The 25,785-nt window shown below is 39.4% G+C and overlaps 1 protein-coding gene across 2 annotated transcripts in view; it reads left to right on the top strand.

Moving 5' to 3' along the window:
- The window catches only part of SMAD2 (SMAD family member 2), a 48,239-nt gene that overhangs the window by 7,996 nt on the left and 14,458 nt on the right, over positions 1–25,785 (top strand). Inside the window, exons 2-3 of one of the 2 annotated variants that reach the window (XM_058043643.1) lie at positions 2,982–3,271; positions 25,311–25,400. In XM_058043643.1, the coding sequence (XP_057899626.1) occupies positions 3,039–3,271; positions 25,311–25,400 (323 nt within the window). In that variant the 5' untranslated portion in view covers positions 2,982–3,038. The remainder of the gene's footprint in view (positions 1–2,981; positions 3,272–25,310; positions 25,401–25,785) is intronic. The other variant, XM_058043644.1, reaches the window with a different exon arrangement.

The following is a 25,785-nucleotide window of genomic DNA, read 5'->3' as shown; positions in this document are numbered from 1 at the left end:
GGTGGTAAATGAGACCTTTCTGAAGTCTGTGTTTTATAAGGCTGACAGTCAAAGGAGTATTCTGTGGCACTGAAAGGTGTCAAATTTGAAGCTAAAGAACAGAAAGTATTCAGATAAGGATAAGAATTGGTGTGTGGATCAGCAACGATAGTGGTACTTGATTGCCTACATCTGTCAGCACTGAATTTAATATTTACATATTATACATCAATTGCTGCTCTTTTGAAACAGAGTCTTAAAAGCCAAAGGGATTGTCTCCTTTTGTTCAGTCTTTCTGAATTTCTTGTGTGTGCCTCTGAAGCACCCAGTGCTGGCCTTGCTCAGAGGCTGAGGTATTTTTATAAAGCTCCCAGGGACTGCTGCTCGCTGCTTTAGAAACTGAGTGTGATTCTTCAGCCAGTGGAGGCGCTGCAAGCCTGCCTGTTTAATCCTTGGAGCTGCTTGGTGTACTCATTAGGGGTCTAATGTCTCTCACTGCAAGGCCCTCACATGGTTCAGAACATATCAGGCTGCTTAACTTGGCTTTGTCACCAAAATAAATGACTTAAATTAAAGCACATTTCCAGCTATGCAGTCAACACTAGTGCTGCAGTGGAAGTCTGGGGCTGGAGTTCTCTTTCCACACTCCTGTAATTCATCTGACATCACTTGTAGTACATCAGTACCATGTGTGAGCAGCTTTTGAGCTTAAAAGAGAACTGTCTTGGCAAAACCCCCAGAAAACTGATGGGTTTTTACTCTTACCTAGCTGAATTTTTGTGGGAGGGCATTAGCACTGGTGCTGAGGTGGTGGTACCACAGAAAGGAAGGAGAACTGGGCTCCCTGTGGCAAAAAGCTGTTGTGTTGGCTTGACTCCTTTTCATACTATACCTTGAGTGTCTGAGTCAGTGTTTCATTAAAAAATGTTGTCTATTGAGTTTTATTTTTCTTGTTTGCTGTAGCCAGGCCTCCAATGCAATGCTCAGCAAAACCATCAGTTGGAGTTTTTGGGGACAATTCAGTAATAATTTAATGTTGCTGGAAGAAGATAATGTCTTTATAGTCTTGTGTGAAAATGAATGTTTTATCTTTTTACCAGGGCCTCTACAGACAAAAAATGTGCAGTAGTTTAAAACTGAGAGAGGGTTAGTCTGGATTTGGTATAAGGAAGAAATTCTTGCCTCTGCAGATGGTTAGGTCCTGGCACAGATTGCTCAGAGAAGTTGTGGCTGCCCCGTCCCTGGAAGTGTTGCAGGTCAGGTTGGATGGAGCTCTGAGTAGCCTGGGATAGGGGAAGGTGTCGCTGCCCATGGCAGAAGGTGCAACAAGATGATTTTTAACAGTCTCTTCTCAAAATACTCAGTGATTCTGTGGTTTAGGATGGAGTATTTTCAATGGCTTGCGTAAAATTATCAGTGTTGATCTTGGGCCCTGTTAATTAGCGCCTCTGTCTCCCTGACCCCAGAAAACTACTTTGCTACCTTCTGTCATATTTTTTGGGTGCTCTGAGAAGCTGGTTTATGGAGGTGTAATTTATTTGAATCTGAAATGTCATGCGTACTGAATGTTCTGTTTTGTGGAAGTTGCAAAGTTATGAATTAAATTACCTGTAGAATATAATCTAGTGTTTGTTGACTTGGCCCTCACTGAGAGTGCAAAAATGTGACAAGGCATAAATTAGCCATGAATGCTGTAGGCTGCAGTACCTCGGATCATGCTGTTGTGCAGGTGGGAGACTTCAGTGAGATGAAGTTGGTATATTTTGGATAGATGTGAGGAGTGTGCCTGTACAGGTTGGAGAGGCACATAAGCTGCCTTCAAAGCTCAAATCAAATAGCCTGAAGGTAGTGTTAGCTTTTAGCTAAAACAAGGTATTTTCAACTGAACTAACTTACTCAGCTTGGGAATATGGGAACTTTGTGGAGTTCAAATACCCATTTGTTGCCTGGAAATAGAATCATTTTTGACTTCAAAGCTATGCTTCCATCCATAGGACCATTAATGTCCTTGAGCAATTTCTAACAGCTGTGTCTGCCTGTTGATTTCAGGTATTTTATTTTAATGCCTAAAACCAGCCTAATGGAAGCTGCAAAAGCAAGATGCTTTTTCCTAAGTGGCTATCATTTCTCTTTTAAATTATTTGAAGTGCATATTGCAGTGAATGCTAAACATAGCTCCAGTTTCAGCATCCTTTTTAATATTTCATTTTATATTAATATCCTGATCAGGTAGTTATACTGAATGAAAGGCTTTTAAAATTGAAAACAGACAGTTCTACTACCCTGATGCCGACACACTAAGATTTTAACTGTTCCTTTTGTGAATTTTGAAAGACTTCATGTTAAGGACTGCCATTTGAGAGGATTTATTATCTGTAGACCACTGAATTTTAGAGGGGACTAGGCTTATTACTAGACTTAGGGGAAATTTGAAATTGGTGTCTCCCCATGTAAAAAAACCTGGTAGTTATTTTAAACATGACAAAATGAGAAAAGGTTTGTGAAATGACTGGCTGTTGTAAGGTTTCTCTCAAGCTATAATGACTAAATCACCTTCCAAGCACAATTTCATCTGCTAAATTAATTTGGAGATGGGCAGAACATGCATATATATGTATGCAATTTGTCAGTCATTTGGGGAAAATATTAATAATTTACTTAAACCAGCTAGCCTAGGTACAAAACTAGACTCAAGTTACCTTCTGTATTTGGTGAAGTTTGCTTTAGTCAGGAAAGACTTGAGAAAAAATTAATTTTCTATTCCAGTAGTAATCTTGGTCTGTGTTAGCTGTTGAAGAATCTGCAGCAAACTTGATCTTTATTGATGAAGTACCTAACTGCAATACAGACTGCTTCTGAGCTATTTATCTTTTTTTGTTGGTTTTTTTTTGGGATGCGGCGTCCTTTGGAATTTCGCAGTGAAAGGTCCTGTGGCAGACAGGTATTTAATTCATGTGGAACCTCAGTGCTAACGTGTCTCTTGTTTTGGTTTGTGTTTTTAGGGATCAGGCGGGAATCTCCAATTCATTGCTTGCTGAGTGTCCTCTCTGGTGGAAGTCATGTCCATATTGCCATTCACTCCACCAGTTGTGAAGAGACTTCTGGGGTGGAAAAAATCTGCTGGTGGCACTGCAGGGGCTGGTGGTGGTGAGCAGAATGGTCAGGAGGAGAAGTGGTGTGAGAAAGCAGTGAAAAGCTTGGTCAAGAAGCTAAAGAAAACAGGACAGCTGGATGAGCTTGAGAAGGCAATTACCACTCAGAATTGCAATACAAAATGTGTGACAATACCAAGGTAAGTGCTATTGTGTTTGAAATTGTTACAGCCACTTAGGAAATTACTAAATGGATGCTCAGACCTTCTGTGAACAAATGACTGAAAAATAGTTGCATGCTTTTGATTCTTTAAAATTATTTAAAACCTGTATTGGATTAATACGGTGATTGCTTATAATGGAATCACGTGCTTTGTGAAATCACAATTTCGTTACAATTTTTATTGATATGTAGGATCCTGTTTTTGTGCATTCTGATGATATTTAACACTCGTCTTTGTTTGTAGCACTCCCTTATGCTTTTATTTAATAACCCTGTCTATATTTGGGGAGGGGAGCATGCTGGAGCCAACGCTTTTACTTGAAAAAATACCAAAAGACTAGTTTTTCCTTGGTCAACACTTCAGTAATCTAATTATTTTCAGTTTTATCTGCTAGTTTCAATGATACAAGCTGCCTCCATTCTCCCTTTTGAAGGGAAATTTTATCTTTGGAGGCAAGTTGTCTGAAGACCAGTTTATTTACTGTAATTATTGTTATTGTTTAATGAAAACACTTTTTGCTTAATAACTTGGGGTATTTCTAGAATTGCTCTTCTGATATGTATAAAGATTTAGATGAACAACTTGCATTCTACCCCTTTGACTTTCCCAGCTTAATTCACAGCAACTGCTGTGCGAGAGCAAGGGTTATGTTTGTAAGTATAATGCAGTCTGCTCTTGATTCATGCTGCACTGAAATCCCACTGGGGTGCCTGGGCAAGCTCATTGTGTGTGACAGAAGTATCAAATCACTTCACAGGTGTGTTTTCCATGAAAAAGTTAGACAGTTTCACTTTTCTGGGCACTTAAGTCACTTGATGCTAAAGTTATTTATAGGGGAGAGGAGCTACATCTGGTTTATGAACTTCATTTCTGTATTAGCGCATTCATCCTAGCTACTTTCAAACTTTGTATTAATCATAGCGCAAGCTAGATTTGACTGGTGTCACTAATGATTCCATATATCAAATGTGTTGTAGCTGTTATCTGATAATGGTTTCAGCATTCTGTTTTCGATTTGACACAGCTGTCTGGGAAAATCATGACTATACCCTGAATAACTGACTATTTTAATTCTTATTTTTCTCTTTTTCTCTTCACATTGTGTTTCTAATGCTGCACTCTGCTTGTATTTTCTTCCCTAGAATATACCCAAAAATTTCTGGTTTTGCCTTCTGCTTTCTCCTTTTGCCAGATGGAAACAATAGATTCAAAAATATTAGTGCTTTCTTGTCTTAGTGTATTATCAGCAGACTAAGATTGGAACCTGTAAGGTTTTATGTTTCTTGAGATGACTCCGTGTATTTAGCGAGTCTTTACTGAGACTCAGATGAGGTGCTTAATTGGAAGTTGTTTCATATGACACAAGTTAAACGCAATATAAAAATGTGTACTTAGGTTCTAGAGCTCTTGGATTTTATAGAGCTCTCCTTCAAGGATACTGAAACAGTAGATATTGTTATTTCAGAAAAAGAGATGTTTACAGTGAATTTTGTTAGAAGATAACAAACAGTATTCTAATACATTTTTATTTTTGAGTAGACTCTAGTCTACTCATAGTAGAGTATGCTTGTATGACGTTTTGTGCTAAAGTAGACATAATAAATAATTCTTTAAAATGGAATACAGATATTCTGTTACTAGCAGTTCTTGCTGTTCTCTGTCCTCCACTCAGCTTTAAAAAGAACTGGACCTGGATTTTGCTCCTCTTGAGTACCTTCAGAGTTAGGCAGGAAGAGTTTTTCTGTTGGTGTTGGCTATTATACAGGGCTTAATTTTAAATTAAAAAATTGTTTTGGCACTAAGGGGCAGGGTGATATCAGGGCTGCCAGCAGTGCCATACAGAATTTTTTAATTTCATAGCTGGGTTTTGTATTGTTGATACTACTTCACTTTGACAGCAGTAGTTTGGGTTCCCAAGAAATAATGAATGTCAACTCGGTACTGTAATGACTTCTTGGAGATTCTGTTCTTGGATTTAGTAAGTTAATGAAACCACTGCTTGAGACCCGCTTTAATGAATGTCTTAAAGATCTGCAGATCAGCAGGGATAAATAATAAAATGCTGAATTTGAAACTTTTTTCCTTACTAGTCAGCAGGAAGTTTGTGGTGCCAAGCTGCTGAGATGCAGTTCTGATGTGACAGCTGGGCTAGCTTTCCAAATGTTGTTCTGCTTGGGGAGGGTTTTTGTGTGTGTTGGTTTATTAGTTAGCTTTAGTTTTACTTACTACTGTTTTTAATTTGGTGCAGATATCAACAACTGTCGTGGGATGCTTCTGTTTGTCACTATTGCATTATTGCTTAAAAAAAAGTTTCATTTGCAGTTTCAGAAATTTCTGGTCCCCTGGGAGATTTCCAGAGGTTTGATACAGTGTTAAACTCTAGTATACTTTTTCATCATTGAAACCTAAAGCGTCCAAACTCCCACAGACTTTTCACAAAACTGAGAAGCAGCTTGAACAAAAAGTTGTATTAAATCACCTACTCAGAAATCTGCATTTCTTACTGTGTGTCATTGATAATTGTGCTGAATCAGGTTTATTCCTCCCTGTGCTGTTTGTCAAGGTGACTGCACACTAAGGGAGGCTGATCCTCTGTGTACTACACAAAAGCTGCTCATGTGGTAATTAACACAACTTCTTACGAGACTAATGGAGGTTCTGAGAAAGCAGAAGCAAACAGATGGAGTGGGTGTTGGCATTGCACAGCAGGACTGCTTAGCTCTTCATAAGTGGGTCAGTAATCTAGAGCAGAGGCTAAATAAGTACAGAAGTCCTTTTGACACTAGCCCTCTAAGTAATTTGTAGTTATCTTGCTGAATCCTCCCAACAAGCCAGTGGGATTCTAATCACATAATCCTTGTGTATTCTGAAACTAAATGTTGACACGTGAGTTCACTTTTCTAAAATACAAAATGAATTTGGTGGCGTTTAAGAACTTGTCTTCATGCTCTCTCATGCAGTTATGACATGGGCAGAAGATGTAGTCAGTGGAGAAACACTGTGAGCATCCTTCTTCTAATGGAGCAGTTTCTTCCTTCCTAGCCTGGATTATTCTTTTGAATCTCAGAATCCTAGATTAGTTTGGGTTGAAGGGAACCTTAAAGATCACCTAGCTCCAACTCCCCTGCCATGGCCATGTGCAGAGGCATCTTCCACTAGACCTGGTTCCTCAAAACCCAGTCTATAAATGCTTTGTAACTAGTGGAGGCTGAAATCCAAGCATTTAACAAACCAAACCATGCCATGTAGTGAATAATCAGCTGGTTTATTGTCCTATCTTTGGCATATAGTCTGGCATATAGTCTAATCTTTGTTATTCAAAAAGTTGTTTCAGTGGTAACAGCACAGAGAATTGAAATCCAAAGTATGAAAACACAACTAGTTTCAGCATCCCAGTATTTTGGTGTGATCAGCTGAATCATTTTTCTCTCTTAAAAAGGGTACAGCTATGCTTCATGCCTTATTTTCTGCTCTTTTTAAATGGGACCACAAAACAGTTGCTTTTTTCAAGTGCCTTATAACGTACAACTAGTAAAAAGGGTTTGGTTGGGTCAGGTTTGGGATAATATTGACTTGCTGTAGTTCATTTATTTTCAAAATTGGAAATTAAAAAAAAAAAAAAAAAAAAAAGGCATACCAAAGCCTACGGGAAGAGAAGCATTGAATTTGGACAAATTTTTGTTGACATTAATAGCAGTAGTCATATTACAGTTATTATATATAGTTGCTTTTGATACTGTATGTGGGGCTGTTGTTATCACTTGAATCTCAGCTTTAATTGGGGGCTTTGGTTCCTGCAGAGGAGGTAAATTTTACTGCTGATTTATATTGAATTGCATCACAAAAGCAGAGCAGTGTCGAAAGTTGGAGAGCACTCTGGCAGATTTTTGGCTGAAGAAAGGTTTAAAAAGCCCAGCTTTCTGAAACTGCAGTTCAGAGAGTCTCTGCTGGGGTGCTGGTACCATGCAGGTGCCTCAGAGCCCCAGTGAAACGCAGCCATTGCTTCCAGAGCAGAGCAAGGGCTGATACTCTTGTCATGCTCTTCCTTTCCAGCCTGCTTTGCCATTGGAGTTTTAGTATGATCTGGTCTTACATGTGCTTTCTGTCCCTCTTGTGTAACATGAGGAGAGCTTCTCTGTGTCATGGTTTTTAGAAGCTTATTCTTGCTTGGTTTTTTTTGCAGCTTGCCAGTTTTGACTTAGAGTGAGAGTAAGAATGTAGATGATCTATGGAATTTGCAGTCCATAGTTAGATTTCTAAAGCACCTGGCTTCTGCTTCCAATATGAGCTGAATTCTGAATTTTTGTATCATTCAGAATCAAAGAGAAAATCCTACAATGGGTTCCATGGTTTTGGAAATGTGGAAGATAGTGAGGGTGTGTTGGGAATGTGAAACACACGGTTACAAATCAAGTGATTGGTTGGAATTACTGATCAACTTCATTAACATTGATGGTGCTTTGAGATTTTAGGAGGAAGTAGTAATATTTCAAATATTTTAAAGCCATACTTGCATGGCTTTCACTTCATCCAATAGTAAAGGCTGGTAACTTTTTTAACTGCTCCCATGGAATTGGTTACATGCTGATTGTTCTGGGGAAATAAGATGTTGTTATTTAAGCATTGCATTCAGAATACCTTTCTGATATTCTTTCCTAAAAAATGTAAAAACGCAGCAGCATGCATTGATTGCATCTGAAGGCTGTAGTGTTTTTGGGTTTGGTTGTTGTTTGGTTAGGGCTTTTTTAGTGAAATAAATATCCATGTGACTTCTGAGCCTGAAAGACTGCTCTTGATGCTGAAGTGAATAATGCTATTGACACAACTTCTCTTAGGCTTACTTAAAGTATCCAGGAAATAAATCCAGTATATCATAATTTTGCTGTATTTCTGATGTACTCAGCAATGCTTCAATAGTTAAAACTGCAGAATCTGATGAAAATTTGTCAAACGCATGAAGAAAATGCCATTTGACTTGATTAAAATCCTTTGAAGAAACTGTTTCTCTCTTATATAAATGTTATTCCTTTGGTTGCTTGCCCCACAGCCCTTTCCTCATTCCCTACTGTGAATAAGACAAGGGGCCTAGGCATGGCTTATGGCCCATGTTGAAATTGTTTTCTGCAGAATGGCTCTCTTTATTGGTCTCTCTGAGCCTCCAAACATGGGTGCAGATCACAGTGTCTACACAAGAGTTACCAGCAGGAGTACACTGGGCAAAGAAATACCCTGCTCAAATATGGGGAAGCTGGCTTGGAACTGCTGTTTGAAAACAAATCTTTTAAAATAATGCTTTTTTTGATGCCTTTTTCTTCACATAACTGAGTAGAAAGTAAATTTAAGTGTAAAGAGGTGAAAAAAAACAAACCCTCTACCAGTTAGCATGTTGTCTTGAATTTCTTGGGGATATTTGTCAGGAAAGTGATCACATAGGTAAGTGCAGTAACCTAGTTTTAGAAATGCTTTTGATCACTAATAGAGCTGAGTTGTCAAGCTGATGCAGCTTCTAGAATAGATTGTTTTCAGGGTTTAATATCTTTCCCAAAAATAGGTTACTTCAGAGGAGAGCACTACAGGTACTCCTTTGTTCCTTCTCAGGTTAAAGCCATAGGACACGGGTGATTTCAGCAATTAAACTGGGGTGCAGGGAAAGTTTCTCTGGGAGCTGTTCTAGGAGAGTTCCCAACATCTGCTAAGCTACGAGCAAGTTAGTGAAGAGGACAGTGGTAGGCACTTGCAATAACATTGCAGTCCAGAGAGAGATGGAACCTGTTTTCCCAGAAAGAAAACTTGGCACTTTCTGATAGTTTGTAGCAGAGATGGGATAATTCACTATTCAAGTCGAGGATGGACACTTATTCTTAATCATAGTTTAATGTATAAAAAATGTCCTCAAACCATGTAGTGTTTCTCAGTCTGGATGCATTCAGTTGGATGTAAATGAAAATACGTGAAAACTATAGTTGAACATCTTAAGCTTTCAAAAATATGTATAGATATTTAAGACAATGCTTCAAAGTTCGCTGACGTACTATTTTTCTTGCTGAGATTACAGGAATAATATGCTTGTAAATCGCTTGTTGATAAACTGACTCCCTTTTCTCATGATAAGCTTATTGAGGATGAAGCAGACCCCCCCTCTGTTTTTCTTTTGTTGGAATTTCAATAAAAACATTCTTTAGAACAAAGCCAAATAAATATTTTCTGGAAGTATTGCAAGAAACAGCTGAGATTTTGGGGGATATTGGCCAAGATTAGCTTCATAATCTTGTGCTCCTCCTTATGATATTTGATGCTGTGAGTACTTTGAATGTGTTCATAGGAAAGGTGTAGCAGGAGAATCAAATTGCCCTTATTCTGCAGTCCCATAATTATGGTGGAACTTAAGTATTGTTCTCTGTAAAAGACTAAAGGATGTGGTTATAGAAAAAAGGATGCTGCCCTAATTATGTAAAATGACATGTTCAAACTCGAGGCTGCAAAACACCTTTAGATGTTGCATGGACATACAGTGGGAAATAAAAATTCACATGAGGTTTGACTTCAAGGCTCCCTGAAACTTCCTGTCTAAACTAGAGTTTAACAGTTAATATGGCAATGTTGGTAATGTTATCATGTTAAATACTGTTATTCCTTCTATTATTAACCCTTTCAATATAATTCCCACATTATAGTCTAAAAGCAAATTTTGTTAGTTTTCTCCTATTTGAGTAACGATGTTGCTGTATTTCATGTGTGGAGTACGACACAGGATGGATATGAGCACAAGGTAATGTTTTGTTGTTTTTTTTTTTTTTTTCTCAAATAGCTTTGTTTTCCTCTACTGCCACTTCCTACTGGAATAGTCTCTCTTCAGGGATACCTGAGAGCTTCTTCAGATACCTTCAATGGACTATAAGAAAGGGACTTAGGACAGGGGCCTGGAGTGGCAGGACACAGGGAATGGCTCCCACTGCCAGAGGGCAGGCACAGATTCTGGCACATTGGGAATTAGGAATTGCTGGCTGGGAGGGTGGGCAGGCCCTGGCCCAGGGTGCCCAGAGCAGCTGTGGCTGCCCCTGGATCCCTGGCAGTGTCCCAGGCCAGGCTGGATGGGGCTTGGAGCAGCCTGGGACAGTGGGAGCTGTCCCTGCCCATGGCAGGGGGTGGAATGAAATGAACTTTTAACTGAAATTAAGGATAGCAATTGTGTTGAAGTGTAATTGAGTGGGGTTTAATTACAAATACTAAAACATAACTGTTAACTTGTTTTGTGGCACAGCTGTGGCTGGTGGTGAGGACTGAATTGCTGTAGCTGAGGTTAAGCTTTAGTGTAGGCATAGCTCAGGTTACAGCATCTTACAATGATGTCATCCTGAAAAAGGAAGTCTTAGAGTATTAAACAAAGATACTTATGGCTGCCAGCTTTAAGCTCCTGCAATTCAGGAAGCCATGTGACTTACCCACATAATTTGTTAGAGCTGGTGTGCCAAGCAGGGAGTATTGGCATGTCATTTGAGCTAGGTCAATGTGTAAAAATACAAATGTGAAAAATACTTAGCAAGTAGCAAAATGCTGTGTAGTTCAAAGGAGCTTGTCTCTCGAGTCAGAAGGAAGAAATGTTGAATTTTGAGGATTACATTGTATACTAACTGGAATTCTGGATAAAGGCTGGGGGAATGTGGATTCTGGCCTTGGATTTCCTGCCTTTTCCCAGGTAACCTAAGTTTCTAATTTGCTGTTATTTTTCTGTCTATAAATGGAGATACATATTTTTTAAGGGTTGTAATAATGCCACCTTCACTGCTATAAGGCATATTAATTGTTTAGAGAGAAAGCTTAAAGTATTTTTTGCTGTTGGACTATCAGTGATGTGAAAGCAAATTTGGGGGTGACAATGTGAGTGGTTAGGATTTGTGAAAGTTCTTTGTTTAAGTTGATGCTGGTCTTGATTAGGATTGCCTTAATGGTTAGAAGCAGGGAAAGTTTGAATCAAAAATAAGTGTTAAAGTAAGTGTATAGGCTTGCTTGATTTTTTTTTTCTCTTTTTTTTTTTTTAATTTTTAATTTGCAGTTAATTATCAGGTTAACAACTGATGCCGAGGCTGCTTGTGTTTACTTTAGCAATTTACCTGCACAGTAGGTTCTGTTAGCAAGTTCTGACTAGGAAGAGTAATACCTGCATCTTGACAGTTCATGCTGCCTTTAAGAAGGTGTATTAGTCACTCAAAAAAATATATTGATTGTGCTTTATTGTCAGTACTGAGCCCCAAATTATCTCTTAAATAGTTTTTTTTTTTCTCCAGTAAAGGAGTCAGTCTTTACCCAGCCCCAGTCTATGCTAAATTGTTCCCTATCTTGCTGTGGTAACTCATGCCTTTAGCTGGCCAGCTATTCAGTGTGGTGAAGATTCCTCTCCTCATTATATTCTTCTGTCAAAGTCAGCCATTTTAGTTTTCTTGGTACTGTAACAAAACACCTGAGTGCTGTTTTTACTAGTGTGAATGTTTTATGACAACCTAGCCAATTTTACATGAGAAACTTCCCAAGTATGTCGCTCAGGCTGTTAGGCTAGGAGGAATTTATAGGCTAAACAAGATACTGCAGTTCCTTTACTGCTGCAGCTTTGAACACAAATAGCTGTTTAATAGGCTCCCTACTGATTTAATCCCACTTGTAATGTACACCTGCTAATTTAATAAAAGTAATTTCCCATGTCTTGTTTACTACTTGGAGTTGTTTTTTTTTTTCACTTACTCTGACTCAGTTGCACTGCTGATTGGTGGAAAGCTTCTAAAATTTACTGTGTACAATGCCATAGTCTCATCATGAACAGCTTTCTTTGGCTTCTGTCATGTTGCATTGTTTGAAGCCGACTGGCAGGATACAAGAGAACAATCGGGAGCTGGAGTAAGTTCACATCTCGCTGCATATGCTTTAGAATTGGCAGAAGAACAATGAGGTTGGGGAAATCCCCTTGAACAAGTGCTGCACAGTAATCTGACTTCAGCATTTGTGCAGAAAAATCCTCCAAACTGTGGCTTTTCATTACCAAATATACAAGGAAGTCTTAGAATTAGAGTTGAGAATTTTCACGTAGAATCTTCACTCATAATTGTAGGTAGACAGGCCCCTTTTTCAGTGCTTGGTTTGTTCTTTTCTTGAGTAGTGGATAGAGAAAAACCTGGTGCAAGTGAAGCATACTCAGTTTTAGTGTAAATGCAGAATTTCAAAGTTACTGTTTAGTTCAGTTAGTGAGTTACCTCCCAGAACTGGCCTTTACTTCCCCTTAGTTTTGTGGAAGGCTTTGAGTTCCTCTGATGCTTGAAATAATTTCAACTCATGCTGTAGTTTTGCAGGTTTGAACATGAAGAAAGGCTTATACCAACTGATGTGGAATCTTGCAGCTTTGTGGCACAGAAAGTTGTGTTTGAAATGGTTTTTGACTCAAGTCAAAACCCTGAAAAAGCCTTGTCTCTAGTAGACTACTCAAATGTTCATCTCATGGACTCCCAACTACATTTTTCAGGAGTGGCTTCTGAACCTTACAGTTTGCATAACCTGCAGAAGCACAGCCTCCAGTGACCCAAGCTCATTGATAATTCTTTACTCTCTTGTCTTCTCCCATTTCTGCTGCAGTGGGAGGAACTTGAGTATGAACTGAACAGCTGTACCAGGGAAGGGAATTCACATGTGTCCATAACCATGAATTCCACAAAACCAATAACAAAAATGCTTTTTCAGTTCTTGTGCATTTTAATTTTGAATGTTCTGTTTGTCCCATGTACCTGTCTTGCAGATTGATGTCTTGTCTAAACACAGTTAGTACCCAAACATTTGCTGTCCACTGTATGTCTCAATTAGATGAATATAGGAGGAAAACAGAAGGGCTCTACCTAGTGCAAGCTGCATTATTGGCAGTCATTTAAAAAAATCTGTAATTCTATTTGCTGATGGGAAGACATTTTTACTGGAGTTGAGTGCTGATGTGTTTGTTGATCCTCTGGGAGCCCCTCAATGTTTTGGCAAACAACCACAGACATTCCAAGAAGGATTTAAGCGGCTTTCCTTCCAGCAAAATCCATGTATTTGTTAACTTAAATGTTAGTGTTCCTTGAGCCTTTGAAACACTCATCTTTTTGGCTGCCATAGGACAGAGAGAGAGAGAGCAGGGCAACTGCCACCTCAGCAGAGGGCAGGTGGTGGTAGATCAGGGCTGACTTCTGGCAGGTGGAGTGAGGAAAAGAAACTGTTGGATGTCCTGGGAAAGGGTTTTACCTGTTAAGCAATTGGATGTGAGGCAAGAGCACTTGTGGGCACAGTCTTCAGATGCATGTTGTGGGTGTGGACCATGAGCAAGATGTTGAAGACTTCAGGACTTGGCCAAGGTTTTAACACATCCTTTCTGCCTAAGCTCTAGTCAGCAAAGCTCAGGAGGTAACTTTGGCTCTTATTCTAGAGGTGTCTCCTGCATATTCTAGTTTTGTGATGACAGTATCCGCTGTAGGGTCCCATGTTCTCTTCTGGGCCTGAGCAGAATAGAGGCTTCTAGTCAGGCACATTGGCTATTACCTTCTTGATTTTGTCTTATGAAAAGCATATGAAGTAATACAATATCTAAGCAAACAGGCCAAGTGCGTTTTAGAAATGTTTCATTTATTTATTCTATCTGAATAATGCAACTCTTCAAGGCTTTTTATGGCTTCCTTGCTAGTTGTGAGTTTTCTTTCTTCTCATAATGAAATATGGGCATTGTCAATGTTGGCAAGGGCATTGTCAGACATAACTTTGTATTTTTTTGGCAAAAAGTGATGTCACAAGTACCATTCAATTCTCACCCTCAGTGTGTTGCTTGGGGAAGCTTTCTCTAACACTCAAACTTCAACTTCATTTGAAATTCCTTACAGGAAACACTTATAATTTAGCTATATAATCATTGGTATTTCTTTATGTTTTCATAAAGATAGTCTGTTGTTTGACAGTCTGCATATGGATCAAGGTCAGTGTATTCTCTGCTTCACCAGTTTTCTGCCAGGTGTGCATGGCTCGGGCTGCAGCAGGGATTGTGGTGGCCTCCCTGCGTTGAGCATTTCATAGCATATAACTCTGTTCTTCTTCTTGGGTTTTGAGATGGATGTGCAAGTCATAGGGGCTGTTCAGAGGAATGAGGTATTTAATGAGGTATTTAATGAGGTATTTAAATGAGGTATTTAAAAGATCCTGTAACTGTTGTTCCACGAGTAATCTTTTTGCCAAGGTGACATCCTTTTTGAGGACTGTGGACAATTGACTTGAAGGGCTAATCTCTCCCCTTCACTGTCCCAAATACACAGTAGTTTGAAAAGGTTAATCAAAACATCTCATGTTTTCTCAGCTGTCTATCACTGCAAAACAGCCCATGCAGGTGGTAGCATCAGCCACTCACCCACTTGAAGGATGACGGACTCCTCAAGAAAAATTACTTGACTTGGCCCTTGCTTGGTAGCTGTACCTGTTAGCTTGTGGGGAAAGCTTTCACCACACCTGCTGTGACTAACAGTGGTTAGAGAACTTGAGATAAAGGTCATTTTTTAATGTCTGTTGGGAGTATGATCTTCTGTGAGATTTGTCTGCTATTAACAAAGCAGTTTGTTGTGGATATATCAGCCGATATTGTGGTGGATAGGTCTTCATATACAGGTATCCAAAGACAAAGGTCTTTGGATATTTCTGATTTTCAGGTCTGTAAAGAATGATACGACATTAACGTGTGAAAATGCACTGGGTGTCATCATAACCCACTGCCTGATGTTATCACAGAGTAGTTTATGTTTCTAAAGATGTGAAACTGCAGCAATTAGAAAATCTTTATTGGCAACAATAGTGTAACGAATAAAGCAATGTAGGAACTCCAAGTTACCATTTCAATAATGCCATCTTAAAGCATAAACATCCACATCCTCAGTGTTTGTAGGTTTACATGGTAATAGGTTTTTCTTTATTGTTGGTTTTGTTGCATGGGGTTGTTTATTTTTTGTTGTTCCCTCCACCCCTTGGTTAGTCTTTAGAGAGCTGCCATTGTGAATGCTCTTGTACACTTGTCATCTTCAGTAGATACAGGGCATCTGGGAGTGATTGGTTTTGATGGCTGTTTTGGAACATGTGACTGGGGGCAGTTTTTCCATGCTTAGGTTCCTCTCACCTCCAGTTAGACTGCTTCAGTGTTTGTGAGATGCAGAGCTGCTGAAAGCTGTGTGGTGTTTGGTTGGGAGTAGGGGAACTGCAGGGCAAGTTTCCCAGCAAAGCTGTTAGCTCATGATTTCTGTGGGCTGCTTTTGGATGCTCCACATCTTTGGTCTTTGAGCAAAAGACTTGTGGCCAGCTCCCTGCTGAGCCTTGAAGGAGGCTGAGCTGCCCTGCATGCCTTTTATTTCTCAGTCCTGACACCACCTCTGTGTTGCTTGACCTTGTCCTTTAGAGATTTTCAGGCTCTACTCCCCACCTGCCTTTGAGCAGAGAGTAGAAACTCCTTGATCAGATCTGTGTCTGAGCAGACCATATGGACAATGAGAAAAGAAAGGAATATTTTACTTCAGCTTGGTTTCCATGGCATCCTGGGAAAATTGCTCTTGAACTTTGAGGTTCTATCCTTCCAGGATCTCGTAGCATTGAGAGAAAAATAAAGGTAGCACTGGTTGTTGTGGACTGCTTTATTCTGTCTGACAGCACTGGGCTAGCATGTCAGGATTTGGGAGAAGGGAGGATGATAAAGTGCTTTGAAGAGCCTTGTATCTGTATTTTTGCCTATGTAGGCAGTTTGTTGCACATGTGACCAGGAAGAAGTGTTCCTTTAGAAAAGGCAGCAGAAGCATAGGCTGTTCATCAAGATCGCTTGTTGGCCTGGCACTCAGCAGAAGTAGAGAAAATCAGCTACTGGCCCTGGGCAGCAGCCCTCAAATGCTGGGCTCTAACAGTGTCTTCTGTACATCACGTTCCACTTTCGTGTCCCTTGTGGACATCCTTGAAGTTTTAATCTGAAGTAAATGGGAGTTATTCAATGACTTTTTTTCTTTTCCCACAGTGTTAGAGAGGTTAATTGCATCCTGTGCCTCCTGCTTTTCTGGCTATTTTGATGTGTTAATTTTTTTAGCATACATCTATTTATAAGGAAGGTTATTAAGTCATTTTCCTCGGTTCAGATGCTGCATTTTGTATTTGATGTAATGGTTTTGAATATGCTTTATAAAGTTCTATGTAAACTTTATTCGTAAAAGCATTCTGAAAGATGAGAGGTTGTGTAATGGTTCCTGATTTATATTCCACTAAATATGCACATACATAAGCGTATCCTTCTTGGCTGCTTGTGGTGTGTCTTGAACGTGCCTGTGGGGTGGGGGGAGGGAGGGAGAGAAGGTAGTGTTACAGTTTTCAGCAAGTATCTGTGTCTTCTGCTTGAAGCATAAAGGTCTGCTTTTGGATTCTGGGGAAGGAGGAAAAGTGATTTTTTTTTTTTAATTTCTTTTTTTTTTTTTAGTAACTGTGTAAGGCCAGTTGCTTAAATAAGTAAATCTAAGGGGTTAGAGATACTTGAGGAAGCACTCCTAGTTGTAGATGATCAGTGCACAGCCCACACTTTTACTTTTGTTTTGCTGAGTTTGTGCTGAGAGAGAAATCTGTGATTTCAGTTCTGCAAGAAGATTAAGTGCAGGACTTTGTAAGACAGTACTTGGTATCTTTTTCCTAGACTTGCCAGGCTCTATTGCTGCTTTGAAGAATGGGAGATTCTGGTGGCAAACTACCTGTAACTACCTAAACTCTCCACCTACAGTTGTGTGTAAATACATGTAAATATTCATTTACTCTGGTTGGTAATACAGCCCTTTAACAGAACTTTTCTAGGGGTCTGCTTTTCTACTCCAGCTTCTATCACAGAATTGTCTACATAAAAGAACCTTTGCTAGCTCCTCCAAAGGGCAAGTTCCACCACAGAGTGGTATTGATAATTTTCAAAAAGAATTCATACCTGTGGTTTTTATTTGGTGTTCGTTAACTTATTAGGTCATCCCTCTAGCAGATGATTGGATGAGAAATCATTATTTCATGCTGAATTACTGAAACTTTATATTTTCTGTTGCAGGATAATGAGATCAAGACCTCTGTAACTTGATGTCATTGACAAGCAGGAATGAACTGCTGTAGCTCTGTGTCATTCCATTTGATGAATGTGTGTGCCTGGTTCTGTACACTTAAGTGAGCAGATGACATTATGTCACTGTAACATGGGATGCTGGAGATGCAGGTGAAGACATTGATCAGTTCTGCAGGGATGCAAAATAATTCAAAGGAGGAGTATGGTAGATCTGCCATGAAAGGAGCTTAGCATTCATGTCCTTATTGCAGGTTGTTTTAGTCTTTCCTAAGTCAGCATCGTGCACTGAGTCAGCATTCTTTTCCCCTGTCACCCTCAGCATGGGGAAAAGAAACATAAGCAGCATGCATTTCAGTAGTTGAGGCATTTAGGACAACCAGATTGCATTTTAGTGGGTTTGTTCAGGCACTTGGTGCTGCAGCTAGCTGAGGTGCTGCTTGGAAAGATTGGTAATATAGTTAGAGTTTGTAGGCATTTTAGACTGTAACAGGCAAAAGTGCTGATTGTCAGTATGCAGAAAGGACTATCAAATCAGAATATAAAAGAATATTTCCATAAAAACCTATTTTCATTTGAAACCCAGAATTAAGGAAACCATGTTCAGGCAGGTTTGCTAGGAGCTGTCTGTGCTGAGTACAATACTCATGTACACACGTATCAATGTAAGCAAGTGAACTTCTTAAAATGCTGACTTAGTTTACTTGCTGTTACACTTAAGCGTTTTAATTCAGCTTTTCCTATTACTTTGAGGCCATTCCTGAACTAGCTTCAAAGGCTAGAAGGTAACTAATATGAGAAGAAGGAGTCTGTTCTTCCATACATCAATTCACTGGTCCTTTTCTCAAAGGTAGAAACAGTGGAGTGCAATGGGCAGTGTGTTCACAGGAGTGCAGCTTCAGTGTAGCCACACCAGTGATAAACTGGAGGCCAAGCCAGTGTTGTGGTTCTTGCCTTGGCTTCCTGCTCACTACATTGCTCTGAATTCTTGGATCTAAGACATTACATAGCAAGATTGATTTATTTCTTTAAAAAGAAAGGTACAGGTCTTGTATACAAGGTACAGATCTGGAGTTTTCAGACTTCAACCTGTTTTCTCTGGTCAATTTTACAGAGGCAGCCATAAGCAAAGCTAAAGCACTGGAATTGCCCATTTGTTATGAGAAAATGGGATTCCATAAGTCTAATGGCCATTTTTTACCATTGCTCTAACTCCAGTTTGGATAGCTTGGTGTAGCTCTTGAAGCAGATTTTCTGCCTCTTTTCTGCCTACTTGGCAAAATAACAAGGTTGTAAGCCTGGTAAATGTTAGGCTAGTGTAAAGGTGCCTGCTTGCTTGTATAAGCAACTTCTCTAATTCAAGTGAAAAGTCTGATCGTTTTTGTTGTTGTTGCATTTTTTTCTTGTTCAGTCTTTGAGTAAAAACAGTGAAAACCAACATCAGGCTCACTTCTGTAGGGCAGACTTTGTGTGAGAATTCTAGAACTGGAAAACTAACTTTGATTCTCATCTCCCATTTTAAGAGATAAATGGAGTACTGTCACAGATTGCTGAAATTATTTTTCGTTTCAACCACAGCTCCAGCTCTATGAGTGCCTCAGAAAATGTAGGGGCAGACAAATTAGATTCAGTGGGAGAAAGGCTCGTGATTATAAGATGCAGGAGAAAGGCAAATGGAGAAGATTGCCTTGAACATGAACTTGGCAGACTTGTTAGTGGCTGCAGATTCTGAAAGATGTGAAAGATTCAGGAAGGATATTAGGGGCTCAGTGTAATACTTCACAAATAAGCAAATTAAATGTCCAAGACCATTTCTGTAATGTTTTCTGTATAATGTGGGCTTTGACTAGCACAGTGCTATTTGCATTTCAGGTTTTATTTGTCATATTTCTAGTGTTACCACTTCAGGTAAAGAGGAGGCTGCCAACTGAACTCAGTGCCTTTTAGCTCCTTTAGAGCTGTTCTACCTTGCGAGACTTCGAAGAAAAAATGTGTAACTACAGTTGTATATGAATTGTGACAATATTTAACGACTTCTTTATAGAGTTTCTGGTACTTCATATGTAAATATCTTTCAAGTGGTTCTGCCTGCTTCCATCTGATGTTGTACTTGTTGCAAGCACTTAATTTAGTACAAAAAGTACCTTGAGCACAAGGAGTTACCAACACTGTAAATAGGGGTAGGATAGTTATTTGTTCAGTCTGTTTCTCAATAAAAATTGGTAATAAATTAATGATAGCAACAACTTGTAATATACCTAGATCAGCCCAAGCACTGTGTGTGATAGTTTTGGTGCACACCAAAACTGTCGCATACTGGGTACTGATTAAAATTCTTTGGCTTCAGGTTTTTCAGCTATAGCCTCAAATAAACCTCTCTGTAAAAATGAGTATTGTTGACAAGATCTATCACCTTTATCCCTGTTTGTATCTTCTGCTTTGCAAGTGCTCTCGGGGAAGGTGCAGGGATGTCTTGGAGGATGTGCAGTGCTATGTATAGACATGAGCATGTTGATGCTGTGGCCATGAATATCTGGTCAATGCATGCACATACTTGCTTGGATCTGCAAATCAGCACATCTGGCTTTTAACTGTCTTGAGAAACTGATCCTAATTAAGTAGCCGATGTTGAGTACCAGTAGGCTTTAATAGTTGGCATCTGGACATGAGTGAGGGGATTTGTGGATTGGTCTGTGTATATACGTCTCCAACTGCTGATGTTTCTAGTTACTGCTGCCACAAGCCAAGATGCAAAAGTCTTTCTGTATTCACGGAGATGAGGTTGTGCTGTCACAGGTCATCTTACCCTGTTCAGTGTTCTCCTGCAGTGTCCTTTACCACCTAAACATATCAAATAGAAGAACTTGGTTTTGGGCAGTGTGTTCCAGGTGATAAGAGCTCCATGTGTATTTTTGGACTCATGAAGATCAGTACAGTGCATTTCTTTAAACTATCTCATTAATGTAGGGTTGTTTTAATTGGTATGGATTTTGATAGAGACAGTATTCCTCTGGTTAAGATACACTGCCTTAAAATAATTTTAGTGCTTACTCATGAGTGTAGCACAAACTGTTTTCTATGTTCATTTGTTGTGGGCACATCAATAATTTATTTGTATTTGTACCAGGACTTGATAGCCCAGTTTTTATAGTAGACTTACAGTTAACTGTTATTCCACTAAGGTAGTGGAATAATGACTGGGAACATCATCTGTAGATAATACAAATACTTGCAGATTATCTTCCATAGTAGTTGGAGTTGTCCTGTGTCCACATGTTTCTTGTGTATGTCAGAGTTTTCTGTCTTACTGAATAAAGACAGTCAGATTTGTCATTTTGTGTGAAAATAGTAAAGCGTTGCTACAGCTCATTGCTGTGTAGGTAATTTCTTGCCCAGAGTACAGTTTTTTTGGAACTCAGATTTTCCTGTTAAAGGAAATGATGAAATGGAAGAAGTGAAGGCATACTGTGAACTGTTGCACGCTGATAGCCACATTAAAGATTCTTCTTGCCAGAATTGCACAGTATCATATGAGATGATATTCCTTATAAGCAGATAAAAAGTTAGGTTGAAACACCAGCTCTCACAACCCTTTCTATTCAGGGAAAGCTGACAGAAGTAGCTTTGGTTCCATCGTGTATTAATTTATCTGATCCTTTCTTTACCACATCAGTCCTAAAGAGTCCCAAACCCCAGTTGTCCCAGGTTTACTGTGTAGCAGCTTAACCACATACCTGCTAGATTTGGTTTCCCTACAAGTACTTGATCTCAAAGACTGCTTCTTATTCCTTGCAAATATTTTTTTCAGCACTTCTTCTTTCTCTAGGAAATAGTTTTCTCCTGTTAGACCATCCTCCTCACCTGGGAATCTGAGCCAAATTGGTATTTATATCCCTGAAGTCCCTTATAATAAATTCACTTGTGGGAACTGCAAAAGTAACAATCTTCTGTTGAGGCATGGAGTACTAAAGGCCACAGAACATGATGATTTGCTGTTGGGAGCTACTGTTGAAAAGTGTTGAAAAGATAAAAAACTAGCTTTTGTGTTGTGGACCAAATGTTTGCTTGTTTCTGTCAACAAATTGTTTTAAGAACAGCAGTGAAAATGCTCTTTGGAATGAAAGTGTCTAGGAGAGAGGAAGTACATTAGCTTTGAACTTGTGTTTTGGAGTATATTTAAACACTGTCTGCACAGGAAACATTTAGGTACAGCGACACAGAAGCCAAATTATATTTTGAAAACAATGATGGCTTACCAGTGATACAGTGTACAGCGAGTTCAAAACCAAACCCCCTTGTTTGGTAAAATACAAAGCCTGAAGTGTGCTTCCAGGCTTCAGCTTGAGTGCTTACTGAGGGTGAAATGGTGATATGTTTTGGCTGCCTCCTTCCTAATAAATTAAAGGTGCCTGGGAACGTTCCCAGGCTCTGTCCAACTGGCTCAGGACTGCCTGGTCCATTCTCTTCAGCCCTCAGCTAGCAGAGCAGGGGAACTGCCTCTGAATTGTCCGCTGTGACTGGGTCCCGATGGTGTGCGACTCACAAACCTGGGAATTGTGTGGGAGAACAATAATTGGCACAGCCTGGTGCTGGGGAATGTCCTAGCTGCTTTCTAGCATACATGATCATGTTCCAGGGCCTGGGAACATTTCCAGACAAGGCTTGACTTATGAGTACAGATGCTAGTACTTGATTCTCCTGAAACCTTTATGGACTAACGCATGGAAAGGACTCTGCACCACACAAGATTTTGGATGCTCCAGAAAGGTAGATTTAGGAGTGAGTGATTCCTGTTTATTTTGAGGCAGTAATTCTGCACTATTAAAAATCTGTCTTATTTTCAGATGGTTTTACGGGTGGTTAAAACATCTTTCAGAATGTTCCAGAATTCAGTCACCTTTCCAGCACCACCTTTCAGGGATGAGTAGACATGCCTGCCCTCTGTCAGGCCATGGCTTGTGTATGAATGAACGTACTGTGGCCTTTCATGGAAGTGCTGTGTATTGAAGTACGGTTTTTAAGGTTGTGAGGAATTTAGTTTTGATCTGGTGTGTGTGTGTGTGAATTTTAAGAGTCTTGATTTATTGCCTGGGTGACGTGGTGAGGGGACGGTCTTGCACCTTGTGGGCAATGGATCTTTTATGTCAGCAGGAAGTAGAGAAACCTCTTTATTTCTTTAGATGTTTCTTCCAGCAAACAGTAAAATCTTTGTTGAGCTGACTTCATTGATCATATGGAATGATTTCCTGCAGGCTCTTTCTTCTGGGTTTGATTGTGCATTACTGGAGTTTAAGTATAGTCCTGGTGTAGATGAAACAGTAAAACACTAGTACTAATCCCAACTCCAAGCAGATGTGTATCCTGGAGGATAGCACGTCATGTAAACCAATGACTTGGGAGCTGCTCTGACTGATCACTTTTCTGTGCCTCTTGGCCTGTTCTCCCTCCATGGTGTTTTGAGCTTCATTCCAAGCTGTGGCTCTGTCACACAGTCTGCTTCAGGATACTGTTTGTCTTTCTGTAGGTTGTGGAATATGCTGTCAGCTTTAAATGTTAATAGGGAGAAGCGGTTAGCAATATAAAATACTGTTCCTGTTCATCTTGTTTTGTCAAGGGCTATGAAATTTTACTTTTATATGTGCTGTATTAAAAGCCTTGTGAACCAAATGCATGGCAATGTCATGCTTACACCAGTGATGCCCCCGACAATTTTGGGAATGTGTAATCTGTGTGACAGCTGCACAGTTTTGGAGCACTGCTTTGTATGAAGGATCCATTGCTCAAAGGTAGTGAGCTGTCAGAGCTCACTGTGTCAGTTAATATGCAGCAGGCTTTGTGTCTGCTGATTGTTCTTCTAATTGCATGTAAAGGTGATCTGTCTTAGCAGCAGTAGTGGTGCATATTTAAGGACACAGTACAGTGCGGAGATGCTCCCTGGTGTCCATGTGTCTTCAGGGCAACTGCTTCAATCCTTGCAAAGCTTCTGGCGACCCAGGGTTCTGACTACATCTTAGGAATGTGGAAGAGAGAGGCTGCAGGCCCTGCTGATGCAGCCATGGGCAGGATCCCTCTTTGCCCACTCCTTCGGGAGAGCTCTGATCTCCTTGAGATCTGGAGGCTTGATGGTTGGCTTCTCTGAAGAGCTGGGTCTGTGCCAGAGAATGGGCCTTCATCTCTGGCTCTCTGCTGCTCTCTACTAGGCAAACTCATCTAGTACAAGATTTTACTTGTACTATAATCAGTAATATATCAAAAGGCTTTATTTAACATATTTAATTCTGATGAAAGCAGTCTGTTGCCACCTTCTCCTCCTACTTAGTAGTGCTCATATAACTATGGTGAAGAGAAGTGATCTGACTGAAAAGTATCTCAAAACATGTATTTTCAGCCATATTTGTTCTCTGGTCAGATAGCCTGTTTATTGATTTGGGTTGCTTCTCACTGGCATGCATGTTTCAGCCTCACTGGGATGGCATTAAAAATGAGGTATGTGGTAGAGGCAAGAAGGAAGCAAGACCTGTTCATTGCCTTCACCGGTTGCCAGCACTTAGGTTTTATTAAAAGTCACTGTGGAATTGAGGTGGTTGTCAGCCCTGACAGTGGTTTCAAGTCCAATGAAGTGCTGTCTGCTCTTTTGTTTTGTAACACTAATGAATTTTCCCTGTGTAATGAGAAGAAAAAAAAGTCAGCCTCACTTTTCTTTTCTTAAGCACTCAATTCAAACTTGAGTGTATCAGCTAAACTTGGTAATTTAAATTTCAGTCACAACACTTGTATTTAAAATCAGAAGTTTGGTGACCTTGGATTCTTCCTGTTGCAACTTTTCAGAGGCTGTTAATTTTAAAGGTAATACAGCAACAAGCCAACTTCAGGGTGCATAATTAGGAAGGAGAGATTTACTTGTGAAACAAATTCTCTCCATTTCTGAAGTGAGAGTATATAAGTATGTTACTTATATAAAATAAAGTGTTTTCAGTGGTCACTGAGCAAGTAGGTTATAGAACTGAGCTTCATTTATGCTTCTGAAAGTCTGTTGCCTGATTACAATCCTATGCTGTTTTCTTGCTTTGTTTAAATGTGTCTCTGCTTTAATTTGTTTCTATGACTGAATTTTCCTTTATCTTCTCTATTGTGATCTGCTCCTTGAGCCAGTTTGGTAAAGGCTTAGCTGCCTTTCCTTTTCTCCTGCTTGATTTAGCAATTAAAGTTATGTGATAGTTGAATCTTAAGGTACTACACTGTAAAGCATTCTGTTTTGTGTACTGTGTGAAAGAATATTTAGCTGTTTAATCAAGGAGAGTACGGAAAACAGTTAAATATAAGCTATAATGTGTTTTTCTTCAGAGTTTGAATATCTGTTTTTCATAATAGCAGCAAATTACTCTGTGCATGGAAAATGAGATTAATGCTGATTGATCAAGTGGTGATACTTGAACTTTAGATTGTGATGTTCAGTTTTGGATACACATGGCCTTTCTTTGAAGTCTTAGGGCAGTTTATGTTTAGAAACAAACAAAAACAAAAAAAAAAAAAAAAGAAAAAAAAAAAGCCAAAAACCAACCCAACCCAGAAACTACCTTTTCAAATTGAATTTTGTAAAGAACTAGGCTGAGGAAGTTTTGCCTGTTTTAAGGAACATTGCAACTGTATCAATTATTTAAAATCTGAGAACTTGTTCACCTTTAAAAACATTTATCATTTACCTTGAATCACTTGTTCCATTTTGATAGCCTCCTTCATATAGAAAATATAGCATGAGATGTCAGTTTAAATGCCAGTCTAACAGTGCTCTATCTTCTATGTGAAAGGAAGTGTTCTGTACATTTTTCCATGTTTGACCTCATGGTGTTTTGAATAACCATGTTCCATATTCATATCAATTTTTTGTTTTTGTTTTCAATTTATGCACAGCACTTGCTCTGAAATTTGGGGACTGAGTACACCAAACACGATAGATCAGTGGGATACAGCAGGCCTTTACAACTTCTCTGAACAAACCAGGTGAATATTCTGCCCTCTCTCGCATCATAAAAATCTTGTGGGAGGGATTGGCTTTGGAGGGTCTGTAATGGGATGCTTTAGCTGTAAAATAGACTAAAATGATTCCTAGGCCTCTCATGGTACAGCATTTTGAAGTATTTCCTTGCCAGTGTAGAGATCAGTGTGTTCACAGCTGATGTTTTGACCAATGAAACTCTTAATTCTACTGCTACTCCTTTTTCACGCCAGTGCTATTGAAAGAATGGGAAGACTTGTTAAATGCAAGCTCTAATGTGATCTGGTATTTATATTAACAAAATTGGCAAACTTAATTCTTTAGACCTAATCTTACAAAGTGTTTAAACTGCTTTGTATGCTACAAGCTTTCAGTTAAATCTTGCTAATT

Source organism: Melospiza georgiana, chromosome Z, assembly GCF_028018845.1.
Source record: "Melospiza georgiana isolate bMelGeo1 chromosome Z, bMelGeo1.pri, whole genome shotgun sequence".
Classification (NCBI taxonomy): domain Eukaryota; kingdom Metazoa; phylum Chordata; class Aves; order Passeriformes; family Passerellidae; genus Melospiza; species Melospiza georgiana.
Note: the sequence above shows the minus strand (reverse complement) of the source record. Positions and strands in the feature narration are given on the sequence as shown.